Source organism: Onychostruthus taczanowskii, unplaced genomic scaffold, assembly GCF_017590055.1.
Source record: "Onychostruthus taczanowskii isolate IOZ18803 unplaced genomic scaffold, ASM1759005v1 scaffold100, whole genome shotgun sequence".
NCBI classification, from domain to species: domain Eukaryota; kingdom Metazoa; phylum Chordata; class Aves; order Passeriformes; family Passeridae; genus Onychostruthus; species Onychostruthus taczanowskii.
This window is the reverse complement of record NW_024496527.1, coordinates 1,433,424-1,451,765: the sequence shown is the minus strand read 5'-3', so window position 1 is coordinate 1,451,765 and position 18,342 is coordinate 1,433,424. Positions and strand designations below refer to the sequence as shown.

General features: G+C 45.1%; 1 protein-coding gene across 1 annotated transcript in view; it reads right to left on the bottom strand.

Moving 5' to 3' along the window:
- Positions 1-18,342, bottom strand: part of MDGA2 (MAM domain containing glycosylphosphatidylinositol anchor 2) — a 188,856-nt gene that overhangs the window by 108,798 nt on the left and 61,716 nt on the right. The window contains exon 3 of the mRNA XM_041409992.1: positions 6,817-6,991. Coding sequence (XP_041265926.1) covers positions 6,817-6,991 — 175 coding nt within the window. The remainder of the gene's footprint in view (positions 1-6,816; positions 6,992-18,342) is intronic.

The following is an 18,342-nucleotide window of genomic DNA, read 5'->3' as shown; positions in this document are numbered from 1 at the left end:
CCAGAAGATTGAAGAATTTTCCCAATTTTTGGGAGATATCCCTGAACATTCCCAGTGTTGGGAATGTGTGACTGGGTGGTTACATAAGGCTGGGCTTTGCTCAGACCATGTGAGGGCTGGAAAAGAGAAAAAGCAGGAAAATCTGGTGTTCAGACAAAGGATTCTGCAGGGATATTGCAGGGAAAATCCAAAATTCCCTGCCTTTAGCCAGGTAGTTTAAAGCCACCTGACCCCAGTGCTCATGGAAGTTCTCCAGAATTCTGGCTTCAATTCTGATTGAATCAGGACTAACTGATATTCAATTTTCTAAACAGAATTCAAAACCCCCCTTCTTAAAGCTCTGTGCATGTGGGTGGCTGGGGGTGGTGGTTCTTTCCCAGAAATCCAGGGGCTTGGAAGGCTGGGAGGGAAGGGAATGGCTTGGCATGGTCACCCAGAGAAGCCCCTGGATCCCTGGAAGTGTCCAGGGCCATGCTGGATGAGACTTGGAGCAGCCTGGGATAGTGGAAGGTGACCCTGTTCATGGCAGGGGTGGAATGGGATGGGATTTAAGGTCCCTTCCATCCCAAACCATTCCAGACACAATAATTTCAAATACCACACAAAAATAAACCTATGAAGATTTAACACTGGGAAGCGCAACAAGATGAATCTCTTCACTGTTTCACAAGAGAAGGAAAAAACATCCCAAAATTTTCAATTTGGGTTGACGAAATTATGAGGAGTCACCAGATTAATCAATCTTTAAATCAAGCTGAAGTCATGGGTGCTGCTACGCAGTAAAGTCTCTTAATCAACCTGAAAATAATTAGGGAAAAATGTTTCCCACAGAGGTTTGTACCACCATCAGGTTCAATTTCTCAGTCTTTAAACTCTGAATTGAACCAAGCACTCCCCAAAACCCAGATGGGCCAGGCATGGTAAACACTGGATTGGCAGAATTCCCCTCACACATCCCTGAGCTCTTGAACAAATGGAAAACTCAACCTAAGCTGATCAAAACGGGTCTAACCCAAATTCCCTGGGAGTTGCATCATTGTGGTGGAGTGGAGGTGCACAGAAGTGTGGCAGACGCTGTCAAAATCTTCCTTGTGCAGAATTCCAAAGGCATGGAGCTGTCTGGGAGAGGGAAACAGGGATCACAATCCCCACAGCCCTGACCCGAGCTCCGGGAGATTCACAAAGATGAACAGCTTGGCAGGATCCAGGCTGGATTTGCTGGATCATCTCCTCCCAGCTGCTGGGCCTGCAGTTTGCTGATTTCATTTGTTAATTAGCTGCCTTTGTCTTCAGATGTTTGGAGCAGGCGGGATAAGAATAAAACACATCTGGGAAAGGGATGGGAACGGCTTCATCCCGGCGGGCAGAGCGGAGACAGCGGTGACGCATCGCTGAGCTGGAATTATTCAGCTCCTGAGTTAGCCCTAAATGTGAAAGTCCTGGTTTTTCCATGCTATTTTTCCTCTGGGAGTTATTCAGCTCCTAAACTATCCTTGAATCTGAAAGTCCTGTGTTTTCCAAGCTATTTTCCCTCCCTGACCCAACACAAACTTTCAACCCTGGAATCACTGAGGTTGGAAAAGAATTTAGGATCATCTGGCAGGGACACCTTCTGCTATGCCAGGGTGCTCCAAACTCCATCCAGCCTGGCCTGGAACACTTCCAGGGATGAAGCTGTCACAGCTTCTCTACCAAGGCAGCTTTGAAATGCTTTGTGTGGGATACAAACCTTAAAAATCCAATTAATTTCTCTATTTCTTGCATCCTACAGAAAAGAAAACGAGCTCTCCAGCTCTCCACCCCTTCCCGCGTCCAGTGAGGACACACAACAGCTCTAACCAAGCTGGAAGGACGGGAATCAAGTTATTCCCAGCTCTATGTGAGCTATTTTCCCCTCTCCAAGCCTTTCAAAGAGATTTATTCTGCATCTGCAGTGCTGCATGTGCAGAACAGCCCCGGCACTGACAACAAGCAGCATTTCCAGCTGCTGGAAGGAAGCAAATGTTCCCTCCTTGTTCCCACGATGGAGAGCGTGACCCTGGGAGCCCCCTGAGGAGCTTCCATCGATTTCCAATGGAATTTCGGGAGCATCAGAGCCCTGCCAGGAGGCTGTTAACACACTCCAACACAAAAGGACAAAGCAAATGACTTCAGTATCAACAATCCCCACACAGCTCCAGCCTGTGATGCTTTCCTGAGGGTTCAGGCTACGACGGAGTTCCAAAAGGAAAAATATAATGAGCTGTCAGTGACGGGATTTTATGGAGAAAACATTTTCTCCCCTCTCTTAATGAGGTTATAAATACACCTGGTTGGAAATATGAGCATGTTCTGGTGACACCAGGGGGATAGCACAGGGGGTGCAGCACTCCAGGAGGGCTTTCCTGCTCCAAGGACACCAAGCAGAGCCAATTCCCATCATTTCTGAGGCCGGATTAGCCCAGAATCCCCAGGGAGCAGGCTGGTTTTTAGAACTAACAGAACAAACAAGCACATCCACCACAATGCTTGAATTCCGTAGGGATGGGAGGAGCCCTGAGGAGAAGGATTGGGAGTGTTGGGGGATCAGAGGCTGGACATGACCTGGAACTGTGCTCTGGGCTGATCCCTCAGTGTGGGATTCTGCCCCTCTGCCCCACTCAGGTGAGACCCCAACTACAGAGCTGCTCCAGCCCCGGATCCAACAGCAGGACCACGTGGAGCGGCTGGAGAGATCCAGAGGAATCCGTGGAACTATTTCAAGACTGGAGCTGCTCTGGAGCCAGGCTGGGAGAGCTGGGAATGTTCCCATGGAGAGGAGAAGGCTCCAGGGAGGGCTCAGAGCTTCTTCCAGGGCCTGAAGGGGCTCCAGGAGAGCTGGAGAGGGACTGGGGACAAGGCATGGAGGGACAGGACCCAGGGAATGGCTCCCACTGCCCGAGGGCAGGGATGGATGGGAGATTGGGAACTGGGAATTGCTGGCTGGGCTGGAATTGCCAGAGCAGCTGTGGCTGCCCCTGGATCCCTGGCAGTGCAGAAGGCCAGGCTGGACACTCGGACAGCCTGGGACAGTGGGAGGGGTCCCTGCCCTGGCAGGGTCTGGAATGTGATGGGAGTTAAGGTCTGTTCCAACCCAAACCATTCCATGATTTCATGATTCTTTGGGCATATGCACAGATGGAAAAGGATCAGTGGATTTTCCCAATCAATGGATTTTCCCAATCACCAGGAGTCAGAAACTCACACAGAACGAGGCACATCCATGAATTTCCAACAGAGGTTCCCAGCACCAGGGAATGGCCCAAAACTGCCCCAGACATGGCCTGAAACACTGGAAAAGTCCTGGAATAATGGGAATTTCTGGGATCACTGTGCAGGAAGGATTTCATTTACTCCCACACTCAGAATCAGGGACTGGAGTACAGGATCCTAACTCGATCTTGTGTTTTTAAGCAACATTAAATAATTAAAAGGCAACAAAAATGAATTAATTAAAGGGAAGGAAAAAGAATTAATTAAAGAGCAAAGAAAAGTCCAACAGGAAACTCTTCCACACTGGAAAATAAACTCAGCATTTGAGTTTGCAGGACAAGATGTAACAAGCACAAAACACTGAATTTCTCCAAAAAGAACATTTAATAATTATAACTTTGAATAAAATTTTAAAATAAAAAAATAAATTTAAAACAAAATTTTAAAAATAAAAAATAAGTTTGAATTTATTTTAAATTAAATTAATTTATTTAAAAGTAACTGAAAATAAAAATAAAATTTAATATTAAATAAATTATACTGATAATATATAGATTATTATTGGCTGTAAGCACTGCATGAGGGAAATCAGTACAGAAGAGCTCTTTTGGCTCCAGGGAATATAAACATAAGGAATAAAAATAGCTGGAAATGGAAGGAAACCCAATTCAGTTTGAGGAAGAACCAGCCTGATTTTTTTTTTTTTTTTTGGAAAATGAAGCAGCTGAACAGAAAAACTTGGGCAGAGAGAGGATTCCTCAAAGCTCCATGATCAGATGGTTTTTAGGGGAAAAAAAAAGTCATTAAATTGATTTTTAATAGAGCAGCAAAAGAAAAAATCAACCCTAAAAAGCAGACAGAGCCGTGAGAGAAAAGAGGCCGAACTAAACCTGTGGTGTGGTCAATTCCAAAATGAAAATGAAATTCCGTGGAAAAATGCAATCAGAGTTGATGAAAAAATTCCAGATGATTATCATTAAATCAAGCACACTCAAATCAAGACATGGAGTCATTGAAAGCATTTTTAATCCCGCTTCCATCAGGCTGTTCCAGAGCTCACTTTGGATCCCTACCGTGCTGGAAAATGCAGATGGAGCAGGAGCACCCACCAAACAATGTGGAATAAATGAGATTTAATCCCACTCTGACACTGCAGGAACTGAGGTTTTTTTAACAGCAGTTTTGGGTTATGAATTCCATCTGTACCTGCATCATTTTTCCATAAACAAAGCAGGAAAAATGGATTTCCCAAGCCAGGAAAAACAGGCGTTGATGCCAAAGGCCACCTGACGTGCTCGACATGAAATAATTGTTACAAATTGGGAGTATTAACATCTTAAGTCAGTAATTATTGGTTTCATAATCCCAAACCTAATTAATGCTCATTCCTCCACTTCTTAAATGACAGAAACTTAATTTTGTGGAATTAATGAACAACAAACTGGGTTAGGAAAGTCTGGTTTTAGAGCACATCCATCTCTACTTAGAGAAATTTTTCCAGAAGCTCCTTAAAAGGTTTAAATAAATCCCTGTTAAAAGGGAAATTCGGAATTAATTGAGTGTAAATAATGAGGAGGGGCTCCTGGTGAGACCCCAGTGCTCTCTCCATGCCTTATTCTGGATTTTAAATGGTCTAAGAGGAGAATAAATATATTTGAATAGAGAGGAAAATAAATAGTTGATTATTTCTTCATTAATAATAAACAAGGGAGTGCAGCACGGGTGGTGGACATGATCCAAGGGTTCAAGCACTTATCCTATGAGGAAAGCTTGGAAGAATTGGGATTGTTTACATGGAAAAGGCTCCAGGGAGAGCTCAGAGCCCCTGGCAGGGCCTGAAGGGGCTCCAGGAGAGCTGGAGAGGGACTGGGGACAAGGATGGAGGGACAGGACCCAGGGAATGGCTCCCAGTGCCAGAGGGCAGGGATGGATGGGAGATTGGGAATTGGGAATTGCTGGCTGGGCTGGAATTGCCAGAGCAGCTGTGGCTGCCCCTGGATCCCTGGCAGTGCCCAAGGCCAGGTTGGACACTGGGGCTGGAGCAGCTTGGGACAGTGGGAGGTGTCCCTGCCCTGGCAGGGTCTGGAATGGGATGGGATTTAAGGTCTCTTCCAACCCAAACTATTTTGGGATTCTGGGAGTGAACCCAAAGCAAATTTCAGAGTCCAGAGCCCAGAGGAGGCTTCAGGATGATCCAAGGGATGGAGAACCTCTGCTGGGAGAGCTGGGAATGTTCACCTGGAGAGGAGAAGGCTCCAGGGAGACCCCAGAGCCCCTTCCAGGGCATAAAGCAATCCCAAAGCTTTGTATCCCTCACCATAATCCAAATATTTCCTATTTTTTCCTGCAACCTGATCCTTCACATTTTCACTGAAATTTGAATATTTCTTATTTTTCACCACAATCCCAACCCTTCACATTTTTCCCTGCAATCCAAATCCTTCACACTTTTCCCTGCATTCCCAATCCTTCACATTTTTCCTTGCAATCCACATCCTTCAGACTTTTCACTGCAATTCACATCCTTTACATTTTCACTCCAACCCCAACCCTTCACATTTTTCCCTACAATCCAAATCTTTCTCATTTTCCCCTACAATCCTAATCCTTTACATTCTTCACCACAATCCAAATAATTCACATTTTTCACCTGCTATCCAAATCCTCCACATTTTCTCCTGCAATTCCAATCCTTAGTGTTTCTCATTGCAATCCCAATCTGACCTATTTTTCACTGCAATCCCAATCCTTCATGTCTTTCACTGAAATAAAAATATTTCTTATTTTTCACCACAGTCCACGTCCATCACATTTTTCCTTCATTCCCAATCCTTGGGATTTTTCCTTGCAATCCACGTCCTTCAGATTTTTCACTGCAATCCCAGTCCTTCATATTTTGTACCACAGTCCCAGTCCTTCACATCCTTCACCACAAACCTAATCCTTCATATTTTTGCCACAATCCCAACCCTTCACATTTTTCACTGAAATCCAAATCCTTCATATTTTTCACTCGAATCCAAATCCTCCACATTTTTCACTGCAATCCCATTCCTTTACATTTCTCACTACAATCCCAATCTTTCATATTTTTCCCAGCAATCCCAACCCTTCACATTTTTCACCATAATCCAAATCCTTCACATCCTTCACTCCAATCCCAATCCTTCACTTTTTTCTCCACAATTTAATCCTTCAAATTTTTCACTCCAATCCCAATCCTTCACATTTCCCTTGTAATCCAAATCCATCACATTTTTCACCACAATCCCAATCTTTCCCATTTTTCACCGCAATCCCAACCTTCATATTTTCACTCCAATCCAAATCCTTTAAATTTTTTCCCAATCCTTCACAGTTTTCCATGCAATTCCAGTCCTTCACATCCCTCGCCACAATCCCAATCATCCACATTTTTCCCTGCAATCCCAACACTTCACATTCTCCCGACCGTAAAAACTCCGCAAACTCAAGGCATCCACCATTAAAATCGGGATTCCCAAGGAGCCAAACGTTTCTTGGGGACAACAGATATTTTAAGGCATTCCTAAAGGACCAAAGGCAGAATTCCAAGGATTTACTCACAGTACACGTCCACTCGGATGGATTTGATGGCCGGGGAGCCCAGGCCGTTCTCAGCCTTGCAGTAGTAGCGGCCTCCCTGGTGTCTCTGGATGTTGGAAATCCTCAGGGTTTCGTTGAAGACACTGGAATCTTGGAATCTGTCAGAGGCACTTCCTGCTGTTTTGGTCCACCTGATCTGAGCAAGCACCAAAAACCAGGATTACCTTTAGGTCTGGAAAATGGGTGCAGTCTAAAACTCAGCACTGAAATCCAGGAGTACCTTTAGGTCTGGAAGATGGGCGCAGTCTAAACCTCGGCACAAATATCCAGGATAACTTTAGCTCTTAAAAATGGGCAGTCTACAACTCGGCTCCAAAACCTGGGATAACTTTAGGTCTGGAAAATGGGCACAGTCTAAAACTCAGCACTAAAATCCAGGATTACCATTAGGTCAGGAAAAAGGGCACAGTCTGAAACTCAGAACCAAACCCTAGGATTGATTACTTTAGATCTGAAAGATGGGCAGAGTCTAAAACTCAGCACCAATATCCAGGACAACTTTAAGTCTGGAAAATGGGCACAGCCTAAAACTTGGCACCAAACCACAGGATTTGTGTGGGTGGCACCAGGATTTCACCTTGGATGACTCAGGGAAATTCCCAAGACACTCAACAGCTCACGGGAACAAACACTTCATCCAAGAGTCCCTGAGGAATTGCATTTAATGGGATTATGGAATGGTGTGGGTTGGAGGAGTTTAAAGATCCTGTTCCAGGCCTTGCCATGGCAGGGACACCTCCCACTATCCCAGGTTGCTCCAAGCCCTGAATATTCCCAGACATTTCTGATCTGTGGGATTTGAGGCTGCCTGTGCTTGGTCTGGGAGGAGAAACAAATTCATATTTTCATATTTTTTTTTCTGATGGTTTTCTTATTTTTGCAATCACAGAACCACAGCACAGTTTGGGTGGGAAGGGACCTTAAATCCCATCCAATTCCCACCATGCCAGGATGCTCCAAGCCCCAATTCTCCAGGAGAGCTGGAGAGGGACTAGGGACAAGGGATGGAGGGACAGGACACAGGGAATGGCTTTAAGTTAGAAAAGGGGAGATTTAGGTTGGATATTGGGAAGAAATTCCTGGCTGGGAGGGTGGGGAGGGGCTGGGATGGAATTCCCAGAGCAGCTGTGGCTGCCCCTGGATAAGTGCCCAAGGCCAGGTTGGACATTGGGGCTTGGAGCAGCCTTGACAGTGGGAGTTGGAATGGGATAGGGGCTGCAGTGGGATGGGATTTAAGGTCCCTTCCAACCCAAACCAATCCAGGATTCTGTGATTCCATGTACACAGGGAATGGCCTCCCACTTCCAGAGGATAAATTGTCTTTATGGGCCAACTCATGTCCTTGGGATTGCACATCCCAACACTCCATTTTTTCCAGGGAAACACAATCTTTTCCCGATCCCAGGAAAAGCCGGCAGTGACAGGAGCTGTGAACAGGCAGGACATGAGCATCCGGATTCCGTGCCAAGGATCCCAAGGAAATTGCTCTTTTCCATCTCGGTTCTTGTAACCCATTGGGAAAAGGAGATTTCCTTTTCTTTTCCAGCAGAGGAAAACTCTGGGAAATTATGGAAAAAATCAGCAGCAAACCCAAAAAGCTACAACTTCTACAGAAAAGTTTTGGTGGTTTTTTTCACTTTATTCCCACAGATTCCACAGTAATCCTGAAACTGGAATCTGAGGATGCCTCCAAAAATAAATAAAGTAAATTAAACAAAATCAGTTTAAAAAATCCATTCCTTCACATTGTGGCTTGGAATAAGATGGTTTTAAACATCCCTTCCAAACCATTCCAGGATTCCATGGAAAGAACTGGGAATGGGGAGGTTATCCCAGTGCTCACCAGTGCTCCATGGTGAGCACTGCTGCTCCATGTCCCTGCCCTGCTCTGAATTCCCAGTGAACTAAAAGAATCATTTTTGTTCCATAAACCAGAAAATAATCAGAGTAGGAATTTCCCATTCGCTCCATCTAAAGCTTCTACAATTTCCTTGGATTAAAATCCAAGGAAAGGGCCCCTCTCTGAGGGGTGTAACCTCAGGAAGATGAGGAATATCAAGCAAAGGTCTGAAAAAACCCCACAGAACTCATTAAAATAACAAAAATTTCCTCAGGAAATCAAGGGATAAGCTCAGCAATGGAACAGTATCCCAGGAAGAATCAGGGAAAAACCATCAGCAGATTTAAAACACCCAGGGAGGAGCAGAAATCGATCGTGGATCAATTCCCAACGTAAAAGGCAAAGTTAAGGAAGTAACAAAATGGATCAGGAATCACTTCCCGTTTGCTCTGATCCAAATGTTCATGCAAAACATCTTCAACCCATGATGTTCCACTAAATCAGTCAGCACTTCCAAAGGATTTTCCTGGGAATGCTGGGAGTTTTAGGATGGACCCAGGGACTGGAAATCTCCTCCTCAGCACCAGGATCAGCTTCATTAAACCATTCCCAGGTTTGGGATTTCCACCACCCCACTGCCACCAATGCACCACCCTCAGTGTCCAAAGGTGCAAATCCCAATTTTTCCCTAGAAATCATTGAGCATTTCAAGTTTTCCCAGGAATTTGACTCCCTGGACAACCTCTGAGATCCCAGGCTGTTGCCCCAACCCAGAGGTGATGCCTTCACCCACTTTGGGAATGGGATCTTTGGAGGATGGAGATCTTTGGGGCTGCTCCCTCCCGTCCCAAGGCAGACTGTGAAAGCAGGAGCCAGCAACTCCCTGTTCCCAGAGGGATTTGTTTCCCTCAAGAGTAAAAAGGCATCAAAATGTGCTTGTGTCATTAAATTGGAGCACTGCAGTCTAAACAGAGAGGAAAAAAATGCCTAAAATGGATTTTTTTTCCACTTCAAATTCACTCTTCAGAGCAGAATCGTGGTTCAAAGTGACAAAGCTGTGGTGAAACCCAGGCAGTTCAAATTGAGACTTTTTTTTTTCCTCTTAAAACAATTTCAGGTGTTGTTTCTGCTTTTCCTTCTCCCCATCTCCACTCATTTTACTCCCCTTGAAGGAGTAAAAAACAGGGAAGCAGCTTCACAGAGCGTTCCCAAAATGCTGTCAGAGATGACAACGACTCAACTGAGCTCCACACAAGGAAATGTTTCTTCTCTAATCTTTCAGCAATAAAAATCTTGACTCCATTACCTGTCACAATCATTAGGGGAAGGATTTTGGGGCTGACAAGAAGATTTGGGGTTGGGAAGGGTCATAAACAAAGGAACGCAAATAAAAACCTCAAACAAACAAAAAGGCGGAACAAAACCAACCAAGCTCTTCTTCAAAAACCCCAAATTGGTTTTCAGTAGATTCCTGTCCCTCATAATTTCACAGAATCATGAAGGCTGGAAAAGTCCTCCAAGATCATGAAGTCCAACATGGCACTGCCAAGGCCACCACTGCCCCATGTCCCCAGGTGCCACATCCACCTGGATTTAAATCCCTTCAGGCATGGGGACTCCACCCTGTACCTGTGACAGGGATGGACAACAAATTTAGGGAAGAAATTTTCCCAAATATCCAACCTAACCATCACGGAATCACTGAGGCTGGAAAAGAGCTCCAAGATCAGAGTACCAGCTTGCCTTCCTGTGCTCCAGGCTCAGCCCCTTCCCAGCTCCCTCAGGAATTCTCCAGCCCCTTCCCAGCTCCCTCAGCCTCTCCTGGGCCTCCAGACCCTTTCCAGCTCCTTTCCCTTCCCTGGACATGCTCCATCCCCTCCATGTCCTTCCTGTCATGAATGACCCCAACTGACCCCAAGACTCGAGGAGGGGTCTCACCATTTCCAAGCTCAGTCTCCAAAGTTTCACCCATCCCTAATGTTTTTTCTCCTGGCCCACACAACATTCCCACCCTCCTCCAAGGCAGATTCCACAGGAAGCCAGGCTGGTTTTTGGGAAGCCTCTTCTAGACCTGACTGAATCCAGCTCAGTGGAGCTCCCCCAAGGCTGGGTTTAAGGGGCTCTGTTCCCACCACGTCGTGCTTTGGAACATCACGGAGGTTATTGATTCCCTGCAGATCAAAATCAGCCTGTTTGATTAAACCTGTTCCCATTTTTATAACTCCATAAAAAAATCATCCAGAAAAATCGTGCTGTCCTTCAGACAGTGCCAACAGCAGAGGAAGAAATTTCAGGAAAATCCCGAAATATTGGGAGTTAATGCATCCCAGGTTATGTTCACATTAGAGCTTATTGGTATTTCCAGAATATCTTGGAGAGACTGAAAATGAACCCCAACCTCACTTCCAGGAAATTTTCTGAATTGAATCGCAAATCTCAATGATCCAAACCCTAAATTTGTCAATAATCCAAACCCTAAATATCAATGAACCAAACCTTAAGATTCCCAGTGATCCTAACATTAAATTTCAATGAGCCAAACTCTAAATCTCCCAGAGATCCAAACCTTAAATCTCCCAGTGATCCAAACCCTAAATCTCAATGATCCAAACCCAAAATCTCCCAGTGATCCAAACTTTAAATCTCTCTGTGATCCAAACCCTATATCTCAATGGTCCAAACCCGAAATCTCCCAGTGATCCCAATCAGCTGTGCCATATTTTCCTCCCATAGGATCCCAATTCCTCCCACTGCTCTTGCTGATCCCAAAACGGGAGTGAGAGTCTGAGCAGCCACTGAGTTCAGCTGTGGTGACAAAGAAAGGAGCTGCCATTTGATTTTCCTGGAAAAGTGAGAGAACTGGGGAGGGGGAGCAGAGAAAAATGGGAAAAGGTGAGAATCTTGATAAGAGGGATTTGGCATCTCAGCTTGGAAGGAAAGGCATCAACAGCAAAGGCCAGGCAGGAGCAGCAGCTGCTGAGAACGAGTCACAGATCCTGCAAAAATTCCCTGATTCCTTAAAAAATCAGATATTCGATATAAAATATTCCTTTGAAAATCAGGAATCAGAGTAACTGGCTGAAAAAGGGTTATTTGTTTGGGATTTTTCTTAAAAACATCCCTTTTTCCTTTCAAATTATGAGGTCCTGATGGTCACAAAGTACTAAAAAATGTGATGACACAAAATCCTGGGATCTAAACACATTCCAAAAAGGATTTTATTCCTTGGTGGGAGTTTAATCCATCCATACCTTCTTATCCCAGTCATTGGATGCAACATTTGCATCAGGCAATTCCAAAATATCAGCCGGAGCACATCCCGCCTGCACACTCCAGGTGTTGCAGACAGGACAAGGAATATGTGGAATCAGTCAGGATGAAAATTCCAAAGATTTTGACTCAATGTTTCCATGTTTTTTGCTCTGTGAGCACTGATTTCCCTTTTATTCCAGAGGATAAACTGGCAAAGTCTCCTCCAGGCAGGAAAACACCTCAAACAATATTAAAAAACACTGGAAAAGGCTCAAATCTCTCCTTCCCCAAACCTGGCACGGCTTAAAAAGATCCCAGCAATTCCTTTGTTCTGGGAGAAGGAATTGGAAAGGTGTTGGCATCCCACTGGCTGAGATTCCAGCTCATTTCCAATTCCAGTAGAAGAAAAACTCGGCAAACTCCAGTAATCCCAAATAGCATCATTCATGTCTTGTGGAGCGCTCCTGGCACACCTTCCAATGACTCCCACGAGTGCCAAGGAACGGAATCTGGGAACGTTTCCCACATTTCAGGAGCATTGCAAGGAGATGTAAAGAAGAAAAAAAAAAAAAAGGCCTGGATCAGCTTGCAGCTAGGAATAAAACCAGGACTAAGGGCTGGGATTAAGGGCTTGGAAAGGCAGGGTTAAGGGAATCAGCACAATGGGAAGCAACAATGGGAATTTCCAAAGGGAAGGGAAGAGAGGTAAAAATCAGGGAATGTTTAAAACTGGACAAAACAGCACTGGGAACAGGGGACAGCCACTAAGCCATAACTGCTTGAGGGACAGAAAGGACAGGACACAGGGAATTGCTTCCCACTGCCAGAGGGCAGGGATGGATGGGATACTGGGAATTGGGAATTCCTGGCTGGGAGGGTGGGGAGGGGCTGGGCTGGAATTTCCAGAGCAGCTGTGGCTGCCCCTGTATCCCTGGCAGTGCCCAAGGCACTGGACACTGGGGCTTGGAGCAGCCTGGGACAATGGGAGGTGTCCCTGCCATGGCAGGGTCTGGAATGGGATGGGATTTGAGGTTCTCCCAGCCCAAGCCATTTCAAGATTCCACAACAGCTGATGGCTCTTCCCAGCAACACCATTCCAGCCCAAATCATCCCAAGATTCCATGGCACTTAAAGGCTTTTCCCAATTTCACCATTCCAGCCCATCCATTCATGGAATGGTGTTGTTGGGAACGCAATCCATCCATTTCATGATTCCACTGCACTCAAAGGCTCTTGCCAACAACACCACTCCAACCCAGACCATTCCAAGATTCCATAGCAGCTGAAAGCTCTTCCCAACTACACAACTCCAATCCAAACCATTGCAATTTCCTACATGGGAATAGCTCCTGGATTCTCCAGACTTGAAGGATTTCTTCTCTTTTATTATAAATCATATTTCTTTTGCTCTGGTGCAAATTCCCTGGATTTTTTTCCACAGCACTCTAAGGCTCTTTCCAACAACACCATTCCAACCCAAAACATTCAAAGATTCCATAGCACTTAAAGGCTCTTCCCAACAACACCACTCCAACCCCAACCATTCATGGAATGGTGTTTTTGGGAACCCAACATCTCCATTCCACGATTCCACAGCACTTGAAGGCTCTTCCCAGCGACACCATTCCAACCTGAACCATTCCAACATTCCACAGCACTCAAAGGCTCTTCCCAACAACACCACTCCAACCCAAACCATTCCACGACCCCACAGCAGTTGAAGGCTCTTCCCAACTGCACCATTCCAAGATTCCATAGCACTCAAAGTCTCTTCCCAACTACACCATTCCATTATTTCTGAACAGCTGAAGGCTTTTCCCAGCACCACCATTCCAACCCAAACCACTCCAATTCCACACATGGGAACGTCTCCTGGATTTCCCAAACTTGCAGGATTATTTATCTTTTGTTGTAATTCCATTTTCTTTGGATCTGGTGCAAATCCCCTGGATTTTCCAGCGCTTTCTCCTTAACGATGTATTTACCTAATTAACATAATTGTCAGCAATTATGTAATTAGCGTTCATATGTGTAATCATTGGAACATGTAATTAGACCTAATTACACCATTAAAGCCTGAGAGTCAGAAATATCTTTATCATTTTGATTGACAGGCATATGGGAAGGGGGGGAAGGAAAAAAATCCCACTCGTTATTTTTATCTCCTTGAATCACGAAATCTGCAGGAGGATCCAGGATTCAGCCCAGAATGGCACTGGAATTATTTAAAAATTGGATATTATTGATCAAAATTATATCGAGGTTATTCCGTTGGAAGAGGAGGAGAAAAACTACTCGAAAATAAGGAAAATTCATTAAAGTGCAGCAAGATTTTTCTGGAAAGATAAATTAGTAATTATTTTGAAATATTTAATTTTTTGTGTCTAATATCCTACTATGAAAATTAAGGAAAGAGTCCCCAAATGCAGCAGATTTTTTCTGGAAAAAGAAATTAAGAATTATCAAAAATAAGGAGGAAAATTCAGGAAAGAAGGACCACGTACAGCAAGATTTCTCTGTAAAAAGAAATTAAGAATTATCTGGAAATATTTAATTTTTAATTAAATTTTAATTCTGCTATTGACTGGATTTGAGGAAGAAAAATAATACAGGAAAAGAGAAAACAGAGAACAGCAGTGGGATTTTTCTCTAAAGAAATTAGGAATTGTCTGGAAATATTTAATTTTTAATTCTAATATCACTGGATTTTAGGAAGAAAAATAATATAGAGAAAGAGAAAAACTCTACAGAAATTGTTCTATAGAGATGCTGTTGCATCTTAAATAAGGATTTTAAAACTCCTTGGATTTTTAGCCCCTCGGACAAAACCAGATTTATCTGAAAACTCAATATTTACATTCAGTTTGTTTTATTTTAACATCTGTGCTGGGCCTGTAGGACAGCACTAGAACAAACATCTGGCATGGAATAATTGAATTGGGACAGCAAAAACTGGGATTTCAAAAACATATATTTTTAAATATTATCCCCTCACTTTTAAATATTGACCCCAATTAAATATTTGAATTTATTTCAAGTTCAACTTCTGCTCTTCTAGCTCAGGGTTCTTGGTTTTTTTAGAAGTTTCTACTAAAATGCCAAAAATATTGAAACAAATTAAAAATCAAATGGCTGAGCTGCCCAAAAATTTGGGAGGAATAGAGGGAAAGACTTAAAGGCGATATTTGGGAATAAATCTTAGTTGGGAATATAAATATTCCTGGATAAAGATTTTCCAGCCTGATGAGCCACACTGCAACACCCAAGTGTTCAGGTGAAAGGCAGCAAAATCCACCTGGAACTTCCCAAACCATTCCCAGCTGCCAGAGGAGGGAGGAGAGCTCAATCCAGGAGAAAATGTTATCCATGGAAATGTCAGCATGGAGATTAAAACATCCCAGAAGGACCTGAGAGGCCGTTCTCCCATCCAGCAGGAAAATCCCAATTTGTGCCAATCCTCCCCACCAGACACCTCAGCTGGGCGAGGTTTTCGGAGCAGAATTTCTTCCCTTAAGACTTAAAAGCAACAAATTCCAGAGCTTTAGGAGTTCATGGGATCACAGAATCCTGGAATGGGTTGGGTTGTGTTGGGTTGGGAGGGATTTTAAGGATCATCCCATTCCACCCCTGCCATGGCAGGGACACCTCTCACTGTCCCAGGGTGTCCCAGTGTCCAGCCTGGCCTTGGGCACTGCCAGGGATCCAGGGGCAGCCACAGCTGCTCTGGCAATTCCAGCCCAGCCAGCAATTCCCAGTTCCCAATCTCCCATCCATCCCTGCCCTCTGGCAGTGGGAGCCATTCCCTGTGTCCTGTCCCTCCATCCTTGTCCCCAGTCTCTCTCCAGCTCTCCTGGAGCCCCTCCAGGCCCTGCCAGGGGCTCTGAGCTCTCCCTGGAGCCTTCTTCTCTCCAGGGGAACATTTCCAGTTATCCTGTTTCCCTAGCAGAGGTGCATTTTTGAGCAATTTTGGTTCCTGGGAGGTAACTCTTACACAGAATTCCTGGAATTGCCTCATCCTTGGATCCAATTCCCTTCTTTCCAGCTCTCCCAGTATCCATCCTTCCTGGTTTTCAGCTCTTTCCTGCAGAATGGCTCCTAAATCATGTGGGTTTAATTAAACCCCAGCCTTTTTTTCCCAAAAAATGTGAGGATTTGATCAATTCCTGAACCTGGATGGCAACAACAGCAACTTCTTCTGTCCCTTCAGACCCTGCCAGGGGCTCTGAGCTCTCCCTGGAGCCTTCTCCTCTCCAGGGGAACATTCCCAGCTCTCCCAGCCTGGCTCCAGAAGGGCTCCAGTGCTTGGAGCAGCTCTGTGGATTCCTCTGGATCACTCCAGCAGCTCCAGGTCCTCCTGATGCTGGACCCAAAGCTAGAGGCAGCTCTGCAGGTGGGATTTCATGGACAACATGCCTTCCACAGCAATGGGAACGATTCCTGATTATCCTCCAGGAAAAGCGTTTCCTTGGGAGATCTCCCTCCAAAGCCACCGGCACCAGCTGATCTGCATCAGCTGCTGGTTTCCCTGGTTACCAAATTATCCATGTACTCATCAAATCCTTTCCAACTAGACCTCCCAGCTCCAGCCTTTATTCCAGAACCACCCCCATCCCTGTGCTGGGAGACCAGAATGTCTTTCCATGTGCCCATGGAAAAGCAGCTCCTGGTGCGTTATCCCAGAGCCGCTGCTCCGGCCTTTCCTGAGCCCCTCGGAAACAGGGAAATAAAAGCTGACAGCACAAAGGGAAAACAAAACACTGCAGAGCTTTGGGAGGGGAGAAAACAGACAGAAAATATTCAGAGAACAAATGTCCATATTTCAGGAAAAGAGGAATTTTTTCCGGTTTTCCTTAAAATAATAGCGCTCTGTGGGCACCGGAAATTTTCCGTATGGGATTTCTGGCACATTTAAGCTGCCCAAATGTCAAAATGAAACTGCTCTGGTGCCACTCCCCGATCTTGATGTCATTCCCAGCCCCATGAAATTCCCTGCAGGCTCATCCCAATGATTGCTGGGGCTGTAACAAGTCTGGGCTCGATATTCCCAACTGAGGGAATGGGATTGAAACCCAAACTTCCCTTCCCTGGTGCTGCTTTTTTCTGGATTTAACCTCTATGCATTGAACCTCTTTTTATCTGGATTTGACCTCTTTCCCTCAGCACTTCCAAACCCTTTATAGGAACCTGCAAACACATTCCCTGTGAAGAGACAGCAGCCACCTGGAAATAAGGAAAACTGGCAGGAACGCCTCAAATTATTCAGCATGAAACAACCGAGGAGTTAATTCCTTTTATCAGCTTGCAAATCATGGAATGGTTTGGGATGGAAGGGACATTAAAGATTATCCAGATGAGCTCAGAGGCACCAGTGGCTCATTCCCAAAGATCCAGGTGCAGCTCCAGGAGTCCTTTACTCCGTGCTGTGGATGCTGCGATTCCTGCCCTGGATTTTTGGCACAATTCCTGCTCCTCCCTCCTGGCAGACAGAGCAGGGCAGGCTCGGAGCCCTGCAGAGCTCTGCAGAGGTGTGAATTCAGGTGCTGTGCTCGGGGGAGAAAACATCAAATAAACTCCTTCGAGCAGCACAAACGTCATGTGAAGCCTCACCACAGATTGCTTTTCATGCCGGAGCAGGATGGAAACATTTTTTCCTTGCTAAACGGGAGCTTCATCGAGTCAAACATTTAGGAAAGGGTTTTTTTTTTTTTTTTCCCCAGCATAAAATCCAGGCTAATTTAGTCATGAGTCAGGCTGGGTTTTGTCAGGTGCTCAGTGAACATTTGTAAAGTCTTCCCGTGAACTGAGGAGTGTCAGATGGAATCAGCATCAATTTTCCTAACAAGGCTCCAATTACTGCTCCAAGGAGCTGCAGAGTGGGGTGGGAAAACAGCTGCTCCCCTGTGAGGGACCCCCACCCCCTTCCCTGGGCTGCATCAGCGCTTGATAAGAATTCTTATCAATTAAAACCAAAATCGTGGCACCCACTCTGCCTCAAAGGAGCCTTTTGTGTCTCACTCGCAGCTGATCAAAGAGAGCAGAATGTGGGGGTTTTGTTGGGGGCTTTTTGGGAATGCTGCTTTTTGTGGTTCTGATGGATGGAGTGCCAGGGAATGGGAATTTTTCCTTTCCAGGCATTAATAAGGGGAAGGCAGGATCCTGCTCTGCAGTGTCGGAGGAGGCTCCACTAATCACAGGGAGTAATTAGGGAGATGCATTTGAAATAATTAAGGGGTTTTTATAACGTGCCACAGTTAGCTGGGTCTGTTCATGGGGACAGCTCGGTGCTTTCCAAGGAGTTTATGAGTGACAGGATAATGGGGAATGGCTTTAAACTGACAGGGAATAAGTTTAGATGGGATATTGGGAATGAATTCCTGGCTGGGAGGGAGGTGAGG